Source organism: Chiroxiphia lanceolata, chromosome 6 (genome assembly GCF_009829145.1).
Source record: "Chiroxiphia lanceolata isolate bChiLan1 chromosome 6, bChiLan1.pri, whole genome shotgun sequence".
NCBI lineage: Eukaryota > Metazoa > Chordata > Aves > Passeriformes > Pipridae > Chiroxiphia > Chiroxiphia lanceolata.
In genome coordinates, this window is record NC_045642.1 from 56970337 (window position 1) to 56992991 (window position 22655).

Here is a 22655-nt window from a genome sequence, read left to right on the forward strand (position 1 = left end):
GCTACTAACATCTATTGCCACGATGTAAGCATTAGTCCCATTTGGGATAACAGATTTCTCATTTTGTGCTTCATATTCTTGTCACTTGAAGATTGAATCGTGAGGCCATGCTACATCCCCCTGCTGCAAATATAAGCGCCCTCTCCTGTGCAAAGGTTCATTTTGCAGGGAAAGAGGGAGTGCAGAGGAGTGAAAACCACCTCAGAAGGCAGAGGACTGATAGGTATCACATCCTCTATAAGTTGGTTGCAGAAGACATACTGGGAGATCCCACTTTGGGGATGCTGACAGCTGTATGCCTCCCTGCACACCGAGGAGGTTAAAAAAAGGATTGCATCCCTCTGATGCAATCCCTCCGATGCAATCCCTCCACCCTTATTTGCTGCCTTTGGTTTGTGCTGGTTTGGAAATAAGACAGGCATTCCAACCTGTCAGGGAACTTTGTCATCATTTCACTACATAGGGGAAGTTTCCTAAAAGACGTGTCCCACAGTGTGAGCTGTAGAATGATAATATGCTCACAAAGAAAAGCGATTAGATTTTGGATATTTTTGAAATATTTTTGAGTTAGGTTTCATCACTCAGTACCCAACAAAGATTCGATATGGGGTTGTACATGAGAGCAGGAACTAAATGAGACCAGCTACAAGGTCACCAACTGCAGATGAAACTGTATCACACATAGAGTCTGAGTAAATTCATGTCGGGTTTTGCCTGTTTTGTGTAACTATCCTCTTGAAGCAAAATTTAAGACAGAACATTATTTACAGAAAATTTAATACAGAAAGTATTTCTTAGTCAGAAATAGAGTTTTGTAAGTGACTTACCCCAAACATTTACATAAAAAATTGCGTCTTTAGAAACAGCAGAAATTGATGAATAAGCAAACAGATCAGATATATCGTCTGCAAAAACTAGTTTGGCCAGCTCTAGTTCATAGCCAGAAATTATTCACTTCACGCTTTACAGTCATACTTAAAATAATCAGCAATCCACTTATCTCTCAGGCACATTATGAATGTCTGAGACACATGTAAAAATAAAATCATGTTTTATTTATTCAGTAGCCCTCTCTTCTTTAAATGACGGAAGTTATACTTGAGTAAATGCTGAATACAAAAGAGAGTGAAATTTTCTAATCTCAACCCCGTACACCGATGAGCAGCTCACCTGCTCTGAGTCTGATGTGTGAAGACCTGGCCATGTAAAGACCAAACTGGGAGGCAGAGCCTAGATTTCGTTCTGTACACTCTCCAAGTCATCCTATAGCCTGAGTGAGTAGGTTGTGCACGGATCCGAATAGCTGTGTTGAGATTCAGATCTGATGTAGCAAGTGAGCCTTTCTTCACAGCATGAAGCAGTCCCTGCAGACCCACTGCAGGGTGATGTCTCTGCAAGAGGAAAGGGTGGAAAGACCCACACAGTCAGTCTACCCCTTAGATCTGCTCTGACATGAGTAGTGCCCCTTGCTGAGTCTCTTACATGTGTCCCAGTGCTGAGACCTTTTCTTTGCCTGCGTGGCACAGTCAGATACTGTCTGACAAACCAGATCACGTGCTTTAATTTATCGGATAAGAAACATCAAGTTTGTCTGATGGGATATTTTAACAACACAAAATAGCATTTCTATATGTCCTCTCTCAGCTGTAAAGCTGCTTTTCTGTTTATCCAAAGAAGTCAGGATTGGTAGTTCTTCCATGTGGATATATTGCTTGATACCTGGCCTCTAATACTTTCAGTAATCTGTCACAGAATTATTTGGAAAGCACCTCTGGAGATTATCTGGGTAAATTTCCAAGTTAGATCAGACTGCATGGGTCTTTGCCACTTCTGAGGCTTTTGGTTCAGAGTGTGTCTGAACAAAGAAATTCCAATGATTTTCTTTAAGAGAAGATGATAATGATATAGTAATTTAGAACAGCATGTAACTTCAGTGAGGCAAAAGAATTACAACTGTTGCATCAGATCCTGATAATCCCTGTCCCTTGCATCTATGGCACTGAGCTCTAATGCTGGTTCATAGAATTACATAATATCTTGTGTGGGAAAGGACCCACAAAGATCATTAAGTCCAGCTCCTGGCCCTGTGCAGGACCATCCCCAATAGTCACACCACATGCCTGAGGGCATTGCCCAAATGCTCCTTGAGTTCTGTCAGGCTTGGGGCCATGACCATTGCCCTGGGAAGCCTGTTCCAGTGCCCAAGCACCCTCTGGGTGAAGAATCTTTTTCTAATATCCAGCCTAAACCTCCCCTGACACAACCTCATGCTTTCGTCTTGGGTCCTATCACTGGTCACCAGAGACAAGAGATCGGTACTTGCCCCTCTGCTTCCCATTCTCCCCTCATTCTCCTGTGGGCTGAACAGATCAAGTGACCTCAGTCACTGCTCCTACAACTTCCCCTCTAGACCCTTCACTGTCTCTGTAGCCCCCCTTTGGACACTCTCTGATAGCTTTATTTCCTTCTTGTATCGTGGATCTGAAAACTGCAACAAAAGGCTTGAGCTGAGGCCGCACAAGTGCAGGGTAGACTGGGACAATCACCTTTCTAGACACTCACTATTTATCAGAGGAAAAACATCAGAGAGATTTTTAAATTCATTGAGGTCAATATCTAATTTGCATCCATTTCAAGTAGTTCAGAAGCCTGTTCCTCTGGTTTCTTCTAAATTCACTGATATTATTCATCAGAGTTTACATTCAGGCTATGAAAATCCTGAGGCTGGGGCAGTTTGCATTTGCGTCTTCAGAAATGTGTCACCAGTGTGGGGGCTGTATTCAGCTGCTGCTGAAAGTTTGATTTTCAGCAAAGTTACAGATATTCTGATATTCTGATCTCTTCTTGATACCTCAGAGAATTTGATTTCTGGGATGTATATGAAAATAGAAACACAGAATTTGTTGATTACCATCTCAACAGAACTTCACATTTTTCCAATTTAGTATTATGTGAGCTACTTTTGAGGAAAAAACATTTCATATGTAGATACTAGAGGAGCAATTAAATAATGGTAATAAAAAAAGAAATATGTAATAAATATAATGAATTGAAGAAATATCATTTTGGCACAATATTTCTTCCCAAACAAGTATAAGAATAAAACATAATATATAGAAATATCAATGGCAATTTTAATATATTAAAAAAAATGTATTTACATTAATATTAACATTGGCTAATACTAGTTCAATTAAAAAATCTGAACAAATAACAGTTTTAAAATATCACAGAAATACAAAATTAAAGATGAAACAAAATGATGCTGTGAAACACTTTACAAACTCGTACTCAGATTGACTCATGATCTTTGTCTGTTGGATTACATAAAAATATGAAGAAGCATTTATTGCCATATTTGTACAATTCTTAATTTTTAAATTCTGGTTTGAAGGCACAGGGAACTACTATCAGTAAGTTATTAGTAGTAAGAGTGGTAGCATCAATAAGAAATTTGCTGCAGGGTGGTCTCCTGTGTGCACCTCCAGCATGTCCAAGGGAGTTCCCAGCTATGGGGAGAAAGGACTCTGCTCTCCAGGCTGCCAGCCCTTCCATGTCAGTAAGGCACTTGGCTCTTTTATAGACAGTGTTAGCTTATTCAGAAATGAAACACAAGCTCAACAAATGTTCAGAGATGGCATAAAAGAGTCCCTGACTCCACTTGGAAATGTCTAAGTTTTCTATATGTGTCAGTTCATTCTAGGTTTGGCTGCAAAACAAGTAAAATTTACTAATTGTAAGCCGTCAGGCATTAGAATTGTACATTTTAAGAATTTCAGGACAGTGCGGGATCTTGACTCATGCAGCAGCAGTACTGTCATTCTGTGTTACCAGGCCACTGTTTTGCCCTCTAATTCCCCCAGAATGTGCAATGCATACAGAACTATGGGAAACATTTTCAAGGCTCTCGTTGAAAGACTTACTCATTCTTAATATTTTCCACTGGTTAACCACAAACAGTAACGGCAGAGTGCGTTTATGAGACTCTGAACATGTACCTCCTCAAGAAGCAAAAATGTCAACCATAGGAAAGACACGTTGTTCTCCTCAGCAGTGGGTTGGTTTTTTTTTTTTTTGCTCAGATGATAAACCTGATTTTACCTCATGTGAGCAAAGGAATCAGTCCAAATAATAAACTTTTAAGATTTCAGTTTGAGTCAAAGTAAATTACTTGGTTTATTCCACATATCCTTAGCAAATCAATATTTTCACCGATGATACTGGTGGGCAAAGTTTATTGTAGGAGGCAAACAGAAGAAATAAGAATTATTGCTCCCGTAGTGTCCTCGAGGAGTTGCTGACCCATGCAGGACATGCAAGGTGATGTCAGCATGGAAATACTTGTGTCCTACAGTCTGCAGCCTGCAGCTGGCATTGGGAACTTCTTATTTGTTTCAACATCTACCTGCTAGCTACCACCTTCTTGGTCTCTGCCACTAGTACAGGTCTTTTGAGTGTTGGGCGAATCTGTTAGTTCTTTGTTTTCTTCCCTTTGCCCTTCTTCCCCTGATTCTTCTTGTATTTTTGATTTTCTGCTCTCAGTCTTGTGATTAATGGATGAATTTAGCTTGGATGAGTTCAATCTCCATCTCCTCAGGCTCCTGTAACAATCTCTTCTGATGTTTTCACTAACCAGCACGTAGATGATTGGATCAGCAACACCATTTGCAGTGCCTAAACACAGAAACATTGTAAAAATCGAATATATCTTCCTTTCAAATGGACACGGGCAATTCTGATTAAACATAAAGTGTATGGCTCTTATTATGAGTACCACATGGTAGGGAGCAAAGCAGATCAGGAAAATTACAATAATGGCAATAGCCAGATATTTCACTTTGGCTTTTTGGTGACAAGTCAAGCTGCTGCTACTTTTTGTAATTTGAAAAATTTTGTAGTTTGTGAAAATGAGGATTGTGAAGGGTATGGCAAATCCAAATAGGAATCTAGCAAAGCTGAAAGAAGCCAATTTTATGCCAAGGGGCACAGTCTCAAAGCAGGTTCTATTTGTGTGGTTTTGCTCATCTTCCATGTAAAATACTGGAGTGTGGATTACTGCAACCACAGCAAAAAGAAAACAGACTATTATGATGGCCTTTTTCTGTCCTCTTCTCCCCCTTGATTCCAGGGGATACACCAGTGCCACGTAACGATCCAGAGAAATGCAGCACAAAAGCAGAATGCTGATGTATATATTGCAGAAAAAGATGAATCCTGTTATTTTGCAAGCAGTGTCACCCATGGTCCATCTGTGCCTGTTTTGCACATAGATAATCCAGAGAGGCAAGGTACTTATATACATCAGCTCACACAATGACAAACTGAAAATGTAGATGGCAATTATTTTATTCCTTTGGATTTGTACCAGTGTAAGCAGGGAGGTTAAGCAATTTGCTGGAAGGCCTATGGCAAAAACGATGCTGTAAACAGCAACCAGAAGTGGCTGGCTCTCTTCGTAGGGAATTCCTGGGCAAGTGGAGTTATTTTCTGTGTCTAGGCAGTCTTCCATTATTCTTATTCCAGCTGGTGTTTCCTGAGAATGAGAAGACAAGGTGGAAAGTTAGCATTGTATCACTTAAAAATGTGTCAGTAAAGGTTATGGCCCTGTAGGTGCCCACTTGACATGTCAGGGGAGCAAGTGGGATGCTTGAGGAAGCATCTAAGGCAAGTTTTCCAAGTCCTGCTGGTCTTCTGTGCAGACCCCCTGGGAGTCAGGTCTGATTTACTTCCAGGAAAAAGTGCTGTTTTCCACAAGGATTTTCTTGACTACAAGAAATTTCATTTTGTTAAAAAGGGTGTCTGTCTATTAAAACAGGGTTTCATGGGCTGTTCCTAAACCATGCCTCATAAATAAGACTGAGCTGCTGATCAATTACTAAAGACAATTCCCAGAGTAAATTGAGGGCTTTAGTTTTCAATTATTTTATTTTTTTTTAACTGAATAACAAAAAATTCAGAGATTTCAGAGGCAGACTTCCAAATGAAGGTAACATTTATCATGTAACATTCCCCCACTCAGGTGGGGGAATCATCTAAAGTGGGTGATGGTAGTTCACAGAATCATAGAATCGTTAAGGTTGGAAAAGAGCTCTAAGATCATTGAGTCCAACTGTGCTGTTGTGTCAGAGACTACCTGGTATACAGAAACCAGAATCTGGCCACTGGTGTGTGCCTCCACACTTGCAACATAGTGGGTCAGGTCTGTCTAATTCACACTTCTCTCCTCCCTCCTCTTAAAGAACAACAGCTGAAGAAGACAAATTCATAGTACGATACTACACCCATGACAGAAAGTCAGTGAAACTGCCAACCACATCTGTTTGATACCTCTGGAAAACAACAGGAAATAAGGGCAATTAGAGGATGTAGACAAGACCAAAGAGAAGAATATACATGTTTAAGAGATGGAGGCAAAGAAATTTGGTGCTCTTTGAACAGGAGTGGTTACAAAAATCTCCACCTTTTCAAGATGACCATACACAAAAGCAGATGTGGCATTTGGGTTGTGTTAAGCAGTGCTAGGGGCAGCATTTCTTGCAAAGATGTAGGATGATTTCCGTGCAGAAGTATTCTCCAAGGGAATAGAGAAATATGGAGGTGGGTGCGCTGTGATGGTGGTGTGTGCCCTTAAAAATTGTATTTTGCTCTATTTATGAGTTGAAGGTGTCCACTGTATAACATTCTTGATAAAAAGAGGTCTTATCTGGCTTAATATTTTGGGGATTCTCTTATGGGTGGACACCTACTCCAGGGTAACTAAATCCTGCTAACTCCACAAGGAGATATGTTGGCAGAAACAGTCCCTTCAGACAGAGGAGGCACACGAGCTTTCACAGTCCACACTATGTGTGTGCAATTTTTTTAACCCTGAGTTCATGCAGGGGAGAAGCTTTTAGCAGCCTGTGAACATTTATTTATTGCTTGTTTGGGCCCACCTCAAGCAGACCAAGGGAAAGCGGTTTGCTCCCAGTGCAGTGGGATTGTCTCCTGCATCTCTTCCCCTCCATGTGGGCAAGAGCAGTCCCTGTGGTGGCACAAACAGGTCAACCCTGAATGCTTCACAGGGCACCTGCCTTGCAAGATCCCTAGAGCCTGAAGGGCAATCAGGTCCCCTGACTTAGTTTGGTTACCAGATGATGAGAACAGTGTGAGAAAACGGACACAGGTTGCATTGAGCTGCAAGACCCTCACAGCAGCACAGTACTGGCCACAGCCATGGACACCAAGAGAGGATCTCCTGTCCCATGTTCAGAGATGTTCACTTCCATCAAGTACCCCGATGCAGTCAGTTTTGAAGATGTCCTGGCAAGCAAGAGGGCAGAGGCCAGTGGTACCTGCCGCCCCCAACACCAGCAGCAGAACAAGCTGTTCCCTGAGCTGGGGATGTTTGAAAGGCACCTCCTCAGACAGAGGAACTGAGAAAGTGCTGTGAGCATAGAAGTACAGTGGAGGGTGTGACCCCCCTCTGAGACTGTCTTCCACTTCCCCACAGTAAATCTTTCTCCACTCTTGTGTTGACAGGCTGGTGGTTGCTGCACCGATTGGGCCAAAGTATCTTTCTAGAGGGTTGCATCCCTCCACCTCTGAGAACTGAACTGGAGTCTGGTGGGTATGTTGAAGCTCTCTCAAGGGGGATCTGAAGTTTTGTCCCTGGACACAAAACCATCCCTCTCCTATCTGCTAGTTCCCCATTCTACAATCATATTTTAGTTGCTAAAAGCCCCAACATTTCTCATGCCATGTGTCACTGCATCCAAAATCTCACATGGACCTCAGCCTACAAAAGTAAGGTAGGTGAATATGAAGTTGTAGAGTAATTTAGATATATTCATGCCTTCAAAAAAATTTGGATCCACTATTGTCTCATCTTAAGAATCAGTGTAGAAGAGAATCCTCACTGCTGTGTGGGGAAGACATCACAGTACTCAGCAGGGCTGCTGCCAGGTTGTATGTCAGAGGGTGCAGTTACTTCCCTCATTTCCTAGCAGTGAAAGTGAGAGCTGGTGTTAACTTACAAAAGCAATGGTTGAGATCAAGGCTGATGGTGACTTGAGTTTTTTGCTGCCTCTGAGCATCTGCCACCCATGGTGTAGGAGGAAGGGTTTTCTATAGGCCACCTCCCAAACTGCTGTGTAGAGGGTATAAAAAGGGTGTTTGATTTCAGGGTCATCAGTGGTTCTCTGCCCAGACTTCACCTAGGAACTGATATACAAGAGCTTGTCCTCGACTCAGACGTGCCTGACCAATGTGAGAGTTGCTGTTCAGCTGCACACCAGAGCTGCTCTACACCTCTGCACCACAGAGAGTCTTGGAGACCTCCCCTTCTATGATAAAGCACAGCAGGTGAATACAGCTCATGGGGCAGGAAGATGGGGACAGCCAGGGCAGGGACATGGCAGAAGTCACACACCATCTCAGTTACTCATCAGCTTGTCTACTCAGAGCAACTTAACAAAAACACCTTCAGGACTGGTTGAGTTTCTCTCTCCTCCCCTCACTCTGGGCTTTGCACACTTCTTTTGACCCTGTGTTTTTCTGAATATTCTCCTTTCTGCACGGCTTCTACCGGGGCAGCTGATGGTGCAGGGCAGGAAGGAAGTGGTAGAAGAGTTCTGTAGACACATGCTCCCAATGTTTGTGTCTCTTGCTTCTTTCCTTCACCTCCTTCCCTCTCACTCTGCTCCAAGTCTCCTTCCTATGCTCAGCACCTGGGAGAGAGCCTCAGGAAAGAGATGCCTGTGACTTTCTTAGCTACCTGCACGGAGCATACTTTTTTCCCTTGGTGTTTGGCATATGGACTAATCACAGAGCTGGGGCTGAGCTGAAGAGACCTTCATCTTTATAAGACTGTCAGCTGCCAGGAGCAATGCCTTGGCTGGCACAGTGCAGCTGTAGGTGTGGATTTACACTCATAGAAAAAAAGCATGTGCTGAATGACTCTCCTGGAGCTCTGGCCTGTCAGCTTGGGAGCATGTATCCTTCCCAGCAGGAATGCTCTATGTCCCAGCCCCACATCAGGAACAAGGAGAGGAGACCATCCACTTCCTCCACTCCCTCACCTACTCTTACCTCTCTGCCACTGGACACTGCATGCAGCCCCAGTTCTGAGCTTTACTTGTCTCTGCTAAGTTCTCCAAGCCTGCAGAGGGATTTCCTTCTCAAACTGAAGATCACAAAGCAGCACTCAGCAGATAATTTATGAAATTTCTCCCAGTGACATTGTGATGACTCACGGTTACGGGGAAGAAAACACCACTACAACCCACTCCTTGACTAAAGTCAACTTCTCTGGGCCTCTACACCCCCCTTCAACTGAATACACATTGTTATCTTTTTCTCAAGCCTTTAGAGCTTACTGGATTCACACTTGATTCTGAGTTCTTGGCTTCCTCTGTGGTGTCTAGTCTAACCTGCATCTCAGATCTTAATTCAAATGAAAAATAATAATAATTACAGAGCTGAAAAATCCATGCACCATTTTCTGCTAATATTTGTGATGAGTAATTTTGATTAGAACAGCAGAACTTAAAAGATTTATCACATCCAGCAATTTTCAGGTATTTATAAAGAGTCAAGTGTAGCTGTGATGCCAAGGATGAACAATATCCAAGAACACCTTTGTGAGATACAAGCTGCTCCAATGCATTAGGTTTCTTCAGTGCTCAGAAGCTTTCAGTTGAGCTAAGCCTCTCCAACGTAGCTGTTTTCACCTTTCTGTGACTTATCCTTATCTGCTAGGTCTCACCAACCATAGCTGGGTGTTATATCAAGTCCTGGCCATGTTTCACATCAACAGCTCAACATATATTTATCATCACTCTGAGGCTTCTTGCTCCGTCAGACTCACTGCACGTGACAAACCGCAGTCAGCATGTGCATATTTGTCACCTTCAGGATGTGCAAAACATCTCATCTTCCCAGACAATCCACTCTGGCTCAGGAAGCACCTGAGCACAAATCACTGGGAGGTGGGGTAATCCGCTAAGGAAGACGTGCTGCGTGTGTGCTCTTTATTTACAACCTTGCATTTCTGATGTAACTGTGCTATGTTTACACTGTTAGTTGAATAGATAATTATGTTTCTTACTCCTAAAATGGAGTGCCTACATCCTCTAATGTATTGAGAACTTACGAAGAGAAAACCCTGGGAAAGGCCAGGAGATACCCAAGTATAAAGGGAATGGATGGAAGGGGCATGACAAGATGAAAACCCACTTTCTTGAGGCGTGGTGAGAAAGCAGCAGAAGTGTCTTGCTGCAAACCCACTAAGCAGGGCTATGAAACCAGAGTGTGATTGACTGCCCTTTCCTCATCTCCTCTTTGATCCAGTCACCTTGCATTCCTCATGGCAGGTGGCCCAGATTTACCAGGAGGAATGGAGAGATGTTCTTTCTCTGGCTTTCCTAGGAAGTGGCAGATTTCAAATGCCAAACTGGTGTCTGGTCTAGAACAGATCTTCTATATTGTGGACAGGGACCAAAACATGGCACTGATGTGCAGGAGAGCCTGTGCGATGGTCATTTGTCCTCTCCTCTACCCAGCATCAGGGAGCATTGAACTATCCTACAGCAGTGCCTTACACACCTCATGGGCAATGAAATCAGGAGCCTGGGATGCTGTGAGGATGTGGTTTCACATCACAGCCACACCAGACTTACAACCCGTCTGCCATCTTTTTTTCTCCCTTCCTTTTTCATGACCAGTAGCTCACCTGACCCTGCAGTGACTTAACTGGTGGTTCCTGCTGCTCATTTGGGCCAGTTGCATTAATTCTCTCCCAAGAAAAGTCTTTTTAGTAACACTGAAGTGTAAAAAGGGAAGTGAAAGCAAGCGGGAAAGCAAAAGGCTTTATTTTGCCTATTTTTTCTTTATTTGTCTATGAGCTGCTCGTGTAAAACTGTTTAAATTTCCAACAGAGAAGTAGGAGTGATAAAAATAACCCCTTTTAGAAAAAATAAAAAGGAAAATTACAGATACCATTACAAAGAAGGGAGAAGTAAAAAAAAAAAACCATAGTTGAACAGAGACTGGTTGAAAGTCTATGGATTAACTCACATGAGATACAGAGGGACAGCATAGAAAAAACCCAATGAAATCCATAACATGAGTACAATTACATGAGCAAAGTGCTTTATTTCATAAAATTTTCTTTTTCTATTAGTTTGCCAAAGATTATTCTTAGAACTGAATGTTTTGAGGTATTTACGTGATATTAAGAACAATTTAAAATAAGTGCAGTGATGGTTAGGATTAAAATAAACCTTCTCTTCACACCTTCCTTTCTGTCCCCAATAGTTGTAGATGAAAACAACCTGTGTGTCTTAAAGCATAAATCAGCCTTCAGAGGAACAGAATCTGAGCTTCTCTTGAAGGGTTTTGTGTGCTTTCCTTGGTAGTATGTGGTACTGGAACTGCCCAGATGTGGCAGATATGCCACCTACAACACCCATCACCAGCAAAATCACTCCTTGTCTCAACCAGGGCTTCTCCTTTTTGTGCAGAACTTACTTTACCTGCCTGTAAGCTTTATGAAGTATTACACTTTCCAGCCCCTAGCTTTTGTGTCTCTTAACTTGAATACAAAATAAGAAATTGCCATGGATTATTTGCTCTGCTGTTCTTGAAAGTAGGAAAAATGTTTATGGTATCTTTGTGGATAAAAATAGATTGTAACCCATGGTCCCAGCAAGTCAGTGAACATCTTTATTTTTTTTTTCCATTATTAATAGACAAATTAATAGATGAAGTCACTCCTATAAGAAAATCTCAGCATAAAAAGGGAAAACCAGCAATGGCTCCACTTAATTACCCTGCTTTACTGAGACACACAAGACGGTAGGACTTGAAGTTATATAATTTGAAATCTGAACATAAAAGTAAGTATTTTCAAAAACATTGTTTCAAGTTTGAATGTAATATATGAGTATATAATTTTCAAACTATATGGTTTCAAAAGTCTGTAGAGAAAAAAGGCTGTTTTTAAATTACGGGTCTCTACTGGGAATTCAGCCTGAGCACAACTCCATCTTAAAATATCTTTCCTTCACTGTGGTGAAGCAGGTAACCCCTCTCTTGACTAGTGCTGGTTAAAACGAATCATGGGGCATTTGTAGGCTAAAAATAACTACTGTCAGGAAGCAGCAAGACCTTGGGATTAGTTATACAGCCTTAATACTTAACTCTATACTGCAGATACAAGCAGTCTTACAAAAATAGAGAAGATATTTGTTAAGCAAGAGAGGATATTAACCAATTACCTTTCAGGAGGGGAGCTCAGCAATCATTTCTGATGAGAGGAAGAGGTTTGATTTGTCTCATGATACTCTGTTCATAGATTTGAACTTTTTGAAACTATAGATTTTTAAATGCCTCTGTGGAGGTGTTTTTACATAGATCCACTTCCTCCTTTCCACAATCTGCAAATCCCACAATAGTGGTAAATGTGCTAGTTTGCTAAAATAAGCAGCTGTGGTATCAATAAGCGGAACTGTCATAATTCAAGGTTGACAAGGGACTCAGTTTAAAATAGTGATCCTTCCCTAAACTGTGTCTCCTAGTGCCATGTCACACTACCTGGAGAGGGACTGCAGAGGAGAGAGCATGCCAGGTGGTTTGGAGAAAGATGTAACAGAAGATCCTGATACAGGGTTTAAAACTGTCTCATTAAACATATCTAAAAGCTGGTAAAACTACTCAAATGTCATACACTGCACATAGGGGAAGTTCACAGATGAAAAATAGACCCCAAAATCCACCCGTACCAGTGGACTTTTTTCTCCAGTCTCATGATTCAAAGGCTGTGACTCATAATTTTGAGACTTTTAGACGCAGCAAAGTTTCTCAGTCCTCCCTGAGACCATCAGAGAGCAGCTGTTGCAGGGGACGTTTACTTCCTGGTACCTACTACCTTGTCTGGAAAGGATCTTGGAGCCAGAGGAACAGTTTCATGGCCAGAAGGGCCACCAGGAACCCCGGAAAAGCTCTCATACATGTGAGGCTAGACTATAAAGCTTGTCAAGTCAAAAGGCTGAGGAAAGCACAGGTTTTGGAGCAGAGGCAGTGAAAGTGAGTAGCTGAGAGCAGCTCTGCTTCACACCCTCTTCCTCACACTTTCACACACAAAGCCATCAGGCACTCCTGTTCAATGACTTCCTAAAGCTGTCACAGCTTAACTGGTAGCCTTGTTGATGGGGGCTATTTGTATAGGGCTTCTGTTAATTAAGTGGCTCATTTGGAAACCTAATTGGCCAAACTTTCTTACTGGCTCCTGCTGGAACTACAAAATCTTGGAAAAAGGAGGTGAGAAGTGTGACTCCCATGCACAGACGCTTTCTCCTGCACCAGAGTGCTCATGGATGCCAAAGCACAGCCAAATATCTGCAGATTTGGCAGTGAGGGCTTACACATGGATGAATACTCCTCTGGACTCCTAAAAGAGCAGGCTGGGGTGTTGGGAAGCAGGCTGTTTTAACAAGACAAGGAGCTAGAGCTGAGTGCGTCTAATTGCCAGATTTAAGGAAAATCTGACTTCAAGCAGAAGAAGAAAGAAGCACCAAGACTTATGTCAAAATCCACAGGTCTACCCCTTAAAAAATAGTGCTCTGTTATCCTTAGACTTTAGGATTTCCCCAGCAGCTACTTAGGACATCTTCCTCCTTATTCTTGGCCTTCGGGCCTTCAAACAGGACACTCCTGCCAAAACTCTGGCACCTGCAATTAGAAACACACTAGGAGCCACAGAAAGCCCACACTAGAGCCATTTGCACCCTCCAAACTACCGTGACTCAAAGTCATCTTTGGGACAGCAACTGTTCACCTGGAGTTGCTGGAGATTTCTGTACTGAGTCCATGCACCTCACCCTTCAGGGAATGCCAGCACATGGCCATGTGTGACACCTGGACCAATGCAAGGCATCAATAAAGGTCATCAAATCCTGAGCAAGCAGAGGGCAACCACAGCCACCCTGTGGTAGAGAGACTTGTTCTGCAAGGAGGACATCACCTCCAGAGTTGTGAAGATTGGATCTCATCACCTCATAGGCAGGCAATGAGATCAGCACACAAGGCATGGCCATGCCTGTGGCTTGTGGCATCCCTTGGCTGGCACTCAGCACCTCTGTGCTCCTGGCTCCACAGAGGCTATGGGAACTCTTTTGCTGCAACACAGGAACAGAGCAATGCTGTAGCAGAGTTCGGTAGAGAGTGTGAGTTTTCGCGATCATTCAGTTATCCTACCTTGCAGTATGCAGCTTTGCTTGTTTTAATTTGGCTGTGGATGGTGCCTGGCTAATGGCTCTGTTTGTTTCTCAGGTATTGGTTTGTTTTTATTAAGGGTTGTGTCTACCCAAGCATGGTCCTGCATGCTGTTGGCCTGCCACTGTTGAACCCAGGCTCTGTCCTCCATCCCTGACCTCTTCTCATCCTGCCAACCTGTCGTCACCTTGGTCTGTCTTTCCCTGTATGTGATCTCTGTACTGCCACGGTTCATTCCCACCTTTCACCATCCCACTGCTGCTTTTCTTCCCTCTGTCCCAAGTCAATCAGTGGTTTTCAAACCAAGAGATTCACAAATGGTAGCTCATACCTCTTCTGTCAAGTTCCCATGGAAGCCAGAGGATGCTGGCTCAGCAGCAAATGTCCAGTGCCACCACGCAGTGACACTTGTAGAGAACATTTATTCATAACTGAACACATCTAATCAAATTCCCAGATTCACAAGCTTCCCTTCATCCTGCACTGACACTTTCACTGCAACCATGACAGTCACAGGGATCTCAGGATTTTCCTGAATTCCCAAAATGTGTTTGTCTCTTCCATCCCTCTGAAATCCCTCAGTCAGAGCATGGCTTAACTGGACTGCAAAGAGTGAGCATGGACAGGATGCCAGGAGCAGAAAAGTGCAAAGACAGTGCTGAGCTTTGACCTCATGGACATTTACCATGAAACTCAATTTCTTTGTTCCCTTTTGTCCTATGATTCAACGAATTGGGGAACCTCCATTTTCCTTCTCTGACGTTTGGGTCTCCTCCTGTAGCTACCAACTCCCATACTGGCAGCAGCGTTTCCTCCTTTAGACCTTAGTCATACCAACAAAAACTGTGACGCTCAAAGATTCCCCTTTGCACCTACACACGTCTCTGATGTCCCTGTAAGCCAACTCACATCTGCTAAATCTGTAGTGTCTTGTCTGAATCCTCAGCTCTGATCTCTTCTGACTCTTTGCACATCTGCCACAATGAGCAACTCATTCTTTGTTGGGCCACTTAGGGTTTACCCTGGAAGTTATTATGTAAAAATCCCAGTTGCTGGATATTTCTGAGTGTCCTGACACTAGACAGCAGCACTATTTGTGTGATCGTGATGAGGCTCTAAGATCAATGGCTCCCTGAGATGTATAGGAAATGCTGAACCTGAAAGAGCCATCTGCAGTTTCAGACAGAAATCTGTACAGAAGGGAGTGATCAATTCAAATTGTGAGATTTCTGTAAATGTAGAGTCCTGTGTACAGAACTGTGGAAAAGTTCTCAGAAGAAACCCAGTCTTGCCCATTAAGTACAAACAATCAGAATAAGTAGGTTTCTTTCTTTCTCCCCCTGCCTCCTCGCCACCACCCCTAACCCCCCGCCCCCCATCACGATGAGTTTACTGGAAGTTAAGGAGCTGCTGGTTTAGAAGCAGCAGCAGACTTAAATGGGATAATGGGAAGGGCAGGTTTAAAATAACACCAGATGCACTTTGGTCTTTGGCAAAGTAGTCAAATCCCAAATATTAACTCAGTCTTCATGTTTCTGAGTGCCAGAGATCAGCAGTACTGCATGAATAAAAGATGGAGAAAAAGAAGGAATGTAGTATATCAAATTAGTCACTATAGACCAGCAGGTAAACTTCACAATTAAATGCCTGCCTTGCTTTTCCAGCAGAGTAAGAATGAGAGGAGAGGCTGGCTGTTAATTCTCCTCAAAAGAAACCCAGCATTCATATTTCTATTACAATTCTGTATTCATACCTCATGCACTGCAGTAATTGCTAAATCTAAACTCACAGCAACCTATATCCTGCCAAAATCCTTCAATCCTAATCTGTCCCTGACTAGAACTAAAGTTGATTTGTAAGAGAAATGTGTTTTTTATAGGCAAGGAAATTCGTAAGGAAGACAGGTAGGAAAGACTTCACAATCTGCAGAGAACTCTAGTTAGTACAGACCCAACAACACTTTTTTGCTGTTATGTCAATCACAAGGAGATTTAGACTACGGTGAAACATCAACAGGGTCTGCATTTCTTAAGCATAAACCCACAGCATGGAGAAGCAGTGATCAAACCAGAACAAAGCAAAATGACGCTAAATAGAAGCAACGCCTTGCCTTGTGGACAGAACACTTACTTTTTTTTTTCCTTGATTTGCAGAGGAGATGATGGGGTGCTCCAGCTCCTGCCGTACTCACAAGCTGCTCTGAAAAAACTGCAGGAAGTGTCTAACTTCCCCCACGTGCAGTCATAAGTGACGAGCTAAAAAGAAAGCACATAACTTCACCAGACTCTCCAACTGTGTCACTTTTAGTTGGGTGTGCACAGAAGGAGGCTGACCAGTGCTGTCAGGAGAGCAGCTAGGAGAAGAAGCCTTAAAAAGGAAAGCGTTTGCTGTCAAATTCTGTCACTTGTACAGGGGTGGGAAGATGCTTTTGTGACTGCCAGACTCTATTTGGGCTCCCGTGCTGAGCGTGCACCTTAATCACTGTGCTGACGTGCCCTGGAGGGACCAGAGACCAATGAACTGCCCCAAACCCTCCTGACTCCTCAGGAGCAGGATGCCTGTGGTAGGTGCTTATTCCTTATTTGTAGAGTGGAGGCAATCACCTGGCTATGTGTGAAATGGCTAGGTATTGAAATAGGTGAGAGCCAGTATTAGAGCCCAATAGAAGGATGGTGACAGGGGGGAGAGACTATTCTGGTGCCAGCAGTGCTAGAAAAGGCTGAAAATGAGATGGTGGTTTGAGCAGCTTCAAGAAGAAGAGATCCTTTGCAGGAGTTCCTTATTAGCAAAGAACATTGATACAAAGGAGCATATGATCTTTGCCAACTGCTCTAGCACAGGCTTTAAGTGAAGGAGGAAGAAGATCCTGATGTTACGTTGCCAGCCCAGACCTTGTTTGTGAGATCTGTTCCAGGTGTTTTTGCAGATGCTGTGTGTAACTCTGCAAAAGTCAGTTATGAACAGATTTATTAAGTTTTCAGGCGGCTTACCCATCAACTTCTACCAATTCCACTTTCAGTGAGATGCTTACAGGACCCTGTGAGGGTCTGTCAGTGCTTACAGGCTTCCAGGGGCTAGGGCAGAGCAGGGTGGAACTGGGTGGTAACCTAAGGCAAGCAGAGTACTGAATTTACTTTTGATATCTGTATTGAAAGCAAAACATTTCTGCTGAAAAAATTAAAGAAATACTTAGTATGTACTTTCATTCTGGTCTGAAAAAGTTACTTCCGTTACATTTTGCTGGAGAGGGTCTCTGGGGATGAGTCTTTCTGTGAAGAGCAATTTATTCTCTGGATCCAGAAGAAACTGAGGAAGAAGAGACTGAAGCCAGTTTCCATCTGCAGAGGAGAATAGGTGAAATTTCTGTCTGTATCAGCTCAACCTGACTGGGCATAGGGCTGGAACCAGTTTGTGCACTTCCTCAAACACGTGGTTTCACCTTGGTTATCCTCTGTGTAGAGACCAAACCCAAAGGAAAAGAGAAAGAAGGACAGAATGACGTTTCTGAGATGACTAGAGCTGATTTCTCTCTGTAGGTGACCATTCTTCGTTTAGAGATGTGGGTCAGAAAAGAGCAAAGTGCTCTCAGACCTGAAGAACTGGAGTTTTCATAGAGACCAGTGAGCTACCCTGTGGTATTTTTGATGTCACAGTTCCCATTTGGATGCAGCCAACTGTGGAGTCAAATACCTGCCTGATTATTCTCTTACTGATGTAGGGTTTAGGATAATCAGAGGCATATGCATTTTCCAACTAAATTTCACGATGAAACACTGAAAATTGCATAGTCTTCCATAGGGAAATGGAAGATGACACCTCTCTGTGCCCTTGAATCTTCCAGTTGAACCTGAAAGGTGTTACTACTTAGAGTCACTGCTGCTTCATTCTTCTCTCAGTACAGCCACAATCACCCACAACCATTACCCTGCAAGCTGAAGACTGATGCCAAGATATCAAAAAACCTTTGACAAGATCTTCTGTGACTGAGACGAATACAGACCTAGAGCTTCCGTGGGTGGCAAAACTAAACCAAACAGAAGAAGTAAGTTTAGTCTGTATTTGGTAGAGATAATGAAAGCAGTACAGAAATATAAATTCTGGCCTACTACTCATATTGTAGTGATGTCATACCTAGGCAGTGAAAAAAGATCAGATAAAGAACCATTTATAGCAGAAGGCAGAAACCCTCTGGCCTCTGTCTAAGTCCAATAGAAGTAAATGAAAATGTTTCTTTTAGCCTTACTGAGTTTAGATTGAGCAGTCTAAGAATATTTCTTTCTACCATATAATTTCCCCATGCTATTCAGCCAGTTACCTTTATGGTAGCACGTTTAAGCAAGTAAAGCTGCAGAGATGTCTCCTCTGCACTCTTGATCATTTTGCTATTGAGGCAGAGTGACTGTCCAAAGAATAAAAGAAAAAAAGAGTCCATCCTTGTTTTAACTCAGTGCTGCATAACAGAGAATATTTGTGGGGATTTTCACAGCACTATGATAGAGAAATTGCTTGTGCACCATTGACCAGTAAACACAAGTAACTGTGGAAGACTCCTGGGGCCCAATGTCTTTGAAAGACTTTCAGATTTGAGTTTTTCACTCATCTTTTTTTTCATTTAGAAACTATCAAGAGAAAAGCTGGTAGGATATTTCTCTCTTCCACTGCATATGAAAATGCTCCATGTTAACGTTTTCTTCCCCTAGTTGTGACCAATAAGAACCCAGAAATGGAGAAAACTTCAGATTATCTGCCTCTCCTACCTCCATCTGCAGCTGACACAGAGTCATGGTTATACAAAAGCTCTGCAAAAGATTACCCAGGAAGACAATTTTGTACAGTTGTGTATCTTTTTCCAAGGTTCATTTTTCTTGGAAAATGGTAGAATATGGCTTTAAATTCGCAACATGGGAAGTGCTCACACGGCTTTCTGGCTTCCTGTGCACACCCAGTTCACAGCAGGGAGTGCAGAAACTTTCTTGTTCTGCTGCTGGAAGCAAAATGTGGGAGTTTCAGCTGCTAAGATTTTCGATGCACTGGCTTTTCTACATGTGATGGGTGGGTAGACACAGTCAGATTCCTTCTGGTTAGTCAGGTTGCATAAATGCCTTCATCTCATGTCTGCACTGGAAAATCCTCTTGCTTTAAGTTTGCCTGTTTTTCTGAATGGCACGTGGAAATTTGGTCGTCCTCAGTTTTCACTGGTGCAGTGGTGTACTGTGTGCCTCAGGGGTGGAAATCCACAAAATGACTGATCATGCCCTTATTAAGGAAAGATTTCTCACTCCAAAAAGAAAAGCCCTGTCACGTTTGACAGTCCTACCCCTTCATGCATTGGGATTGATGTATTCCCTCCCAGGAGCTCCCTGGCAGAGCGCAGCTTGTTGCCACATGGCAACCGAGAGAACTTTGACTCTACTGACTTCTCTGGGGCAACAACAGGTTTGTCCTCTGTGTGGTGAGAGTGAAGAGGTGCCAGTCTGTGCATTGGGGCCCTCGGGATGAGGTGGGGCACACAGCTGGGTTATTTCTAACAGCGTTTTTGGGAGATCCTGCTGCCAGTGTCACGGCTGAAGCTGAGATAGCGAATTTGCTGCAGTTCAGTGGATTTGTCTCCACGCTTTGAACTCCACCTCCAAACACATGTATCTCCAAACATCGCACTCACGCCACACGTGCAGCCTGGGTTGCAGCCTTTTGACAGATATATCTGGCTTTTTTTCTTGTAAAAACCCCACCTTATACTAGGAAACACTAACACCCACAGGGGTAAGGAGGTTACAGTTGTTAGAGCAGGGGGAGGAAAAGGGTGCGGTTCAAAGAATACACATTTATAATTTTTTTTTACTAACTCAAAGTAGCAGCAGTTCTGGGCCAACAGTTGTAGTTGGTTTAACCTTCACAAACTCGGAGAGAAGTTCAAGCTGGTTTTGCATCCTGTGCAAAGAGCTAATGTGGCTACCCAGAGCTCTTTGCGACTGCAGAGCTCTTATGTTTTTGTTTACTAGATCTGAGGTTAATGCAAAAATTGTGTCAACCATGTAAGGTCGAGGGCCACTATGGGCAAATGAACTCCAGCTCAGCCAGACCCAATACAACGATGTCATAAAATTTGTCCTCCCATTTGAAATCCCTAGGATGTGGAGTGGCTGAAGGACTGGGAGTTGACATGCATAAAGTGTGTGCCTTGGACAAACCTGGGTTTTGGATCCACCAAATCCCATTCAAACACCATAAATCCAATTTTTTTTGTTTACTCCAGCTGTTTGGTGCTTAGCCACCATAATTTTTATCTGTAGCTAGGCTTGACCAAGCTGGTGCAGCAGAGATTCAAAGGGTGTTTGGTGTTTATGCTACATCTGCTCCTTCTGCTACTGTCAGGGACCCTCAGTGCCAGCTCTCCTTGGCAAAGATTCCAGCAGCCCACCTTGGAGAGCTGCAGCAAGCCCTGGGAGGGTGAGTGGCTTTAGGAAGCTGGTGCCCTGCTAGGGGAAGCTGCCACAGAGCTGGCAGGTACTCATGGGTTATCCCTGGCACGACTGCGCTGGGCCTCAGTGCCGAGGGGCACCTTAGAAAATGCTGCAGGCAGGAAAGCAGGAAACACTTTGCAGAACAGAGATAACATAGAAAATAATGTTATGTAAATGGTTTGATTTACTGATTTGCACGTACAGGGGCTGACATGTAAGCACACAGGAAAAGGAAACGGGACGGAGGAGGAGTGGGAGGAAAAAGGCAAGAAGACAACAAAACAGGCAGGCAGATTTCACTGGGGACAGGACTTAATGTCCTGGTTTTTCTCCAGAGCATGATGTGTTGGGGAGGTCTGCAATCACAGATGGACACTGAGAATACGAGTCCTTTGGTTCAAAAGAATGTCCCTATATATCAAAATGGGCAACTTGCATCATCTTGGGATTCTTCTGCACTGGGAATTCCCTCTTGTATACAGCTGGAATCACCCTGGGCAGGACAGCCCTTGTCTAGATCAAACTGGTCCCTGAGTCACTGATCTGAACTTCAACAGCTCTGTGTGATGGAGAAGTCACAGAAGAAGCTGTCAGCCCTGTGCTCCATTTCTCAGATTTTCTCAGAAGCCTCTTTTGCGAGAAGACTTCAGAGGTCTCAGTGATTTCATGTGAGGTGAAATCTCCCACGATATGAGCCTCAGCAAGCAGTGGGATACACACCTCCTGCCAGCAGCAGTCATCTACGTAAGACCATCAGGTAGAACCTCTCTGCACAATTGATTTTTGTGAGCCCTTGCCAGGCTTTTTGTGATCCCCCTGACTGCACCTCAGTGGGCGAGCTGACAGAGCTGTGCAGGCTCTCCGTTACAATTACTTGTTCCTTCATTTGGTCCACTTCCTTTGTGCCACTGACCTCCAGTGGAAAAACTGAGGCTCTTATGTGGGTATGACCTGTATGGATGACACTGTTCTGCAGCAGCCAGGCTGTGGAACCATCTCCTGCAGTTACATGGTTACCTCTGATGTCTTTTCTGAGGCATCTTCTCTTGAATATTGAGGGATGCTGGTGGGTGTGAAAGACCCCTTCCAGTCTTTGCTAGAATCATAGAATAGAATCATTTGGGCTGGAAAAGACTGCTAACATCATCGAGTCCAGCCATTACTACAGCACTACCAAGGCCACCACTAAACTGTGGCCCCAAGTGCCACAATTAACATATTTTTTGAACACTTTCAGCAAAATGTTTCAACAAAAAATGTATTGTTATAAGCAACTTAATGTTTCAGAGAAAGGATAAGTGTCTGATGTTCAGCCTTCAACTAAAGTGAAAGATTTAGTGGGGCACATGTCTTGAGATATTTGCTTCACCTTTTCTCAGATAAATTCCCTGATACAGTCTGAAAAAGGAAGTATGGCCTTCCTTGAGATTTCTAGGGTATGTATACACCCAAGGAAAAAAAATCCAAGCTTTTCCCCCTCCTTTCCCACCAGTCTTTCAGATCCTCTTACTTTGTCATAAAGAGGGAACAAACAGAAAAATCTACTGGAAATCACCCTTGAAAATTGCTGACTTTTGATCTCTAGTACAATTTTTTCAGTATAAATATACCTTCCTATATGTGTCGGTCTTTGTATAGACATCCAGAACTTTTGTTGGTGTTCAGCAGTTTCCATTCACTTAAACAATTAATTTACAGCCTGGGAATGTATTTTTGAAGATGCATTTGTGAACCAACCATATTAATTGGGAAGATTCTTCAACATTAAAAGGCATCCCTTCCATCACCTTTTCTCCTGACACTAGCAGCTTCAATCATTTGGTGAATAGAGCTACTCATGGGAAGGCAGATAGTGCAGCTTCACCTGGTGCAGACGCATTTTAACATGTGAAACTGAGGATGGGAAGTCTGTCTGCCCTGCAGTCTGCGGTGTGTGAG

The 22655-nt window shown here is 43.2% G+C and overlaps 1 protein-coding gene across 2 annotated transcripts in view; it reads right to left on the minus strand.

The window, feature by feature from the left end:
* Positions 1-3156: 3156 nt before the first annotated feature.
* Positions 3157-22655, minus strand: part of GPR132 (G protein-coupled receptor 132) — a 77081-nt gene continuing 57582 nt past the window's right edge. Inside the window, exons 1-4 of one of the 2 annotated variants that reach the window (XM_032691087.1) lie at positions 17454-17579; positions 17244-17360; positions 16384-16508; positions 3157-5533 (exon numbers count right to left, since the gene is read on the minus strand). In XM_032691087.1, coding sequence (XP_032546978.1) covers positions 4409-5509 — 1101 coding nt within the window. In that variant the 5' untranslated portion in view covers positions 5510-5533; positions 16384-16508; positions 17244-17360; positions 17454-17579 and the 3' untranslated portion in view covers positions 3157-4408. Of the gene's footprint in view, positions 5534-16383; positions 16509-17243; positions 17361-17453; positions 17580-22655 lie in introns of those variants that run through there. The other variant, XM_032691088.1, reaches the window with a different exon arrangement.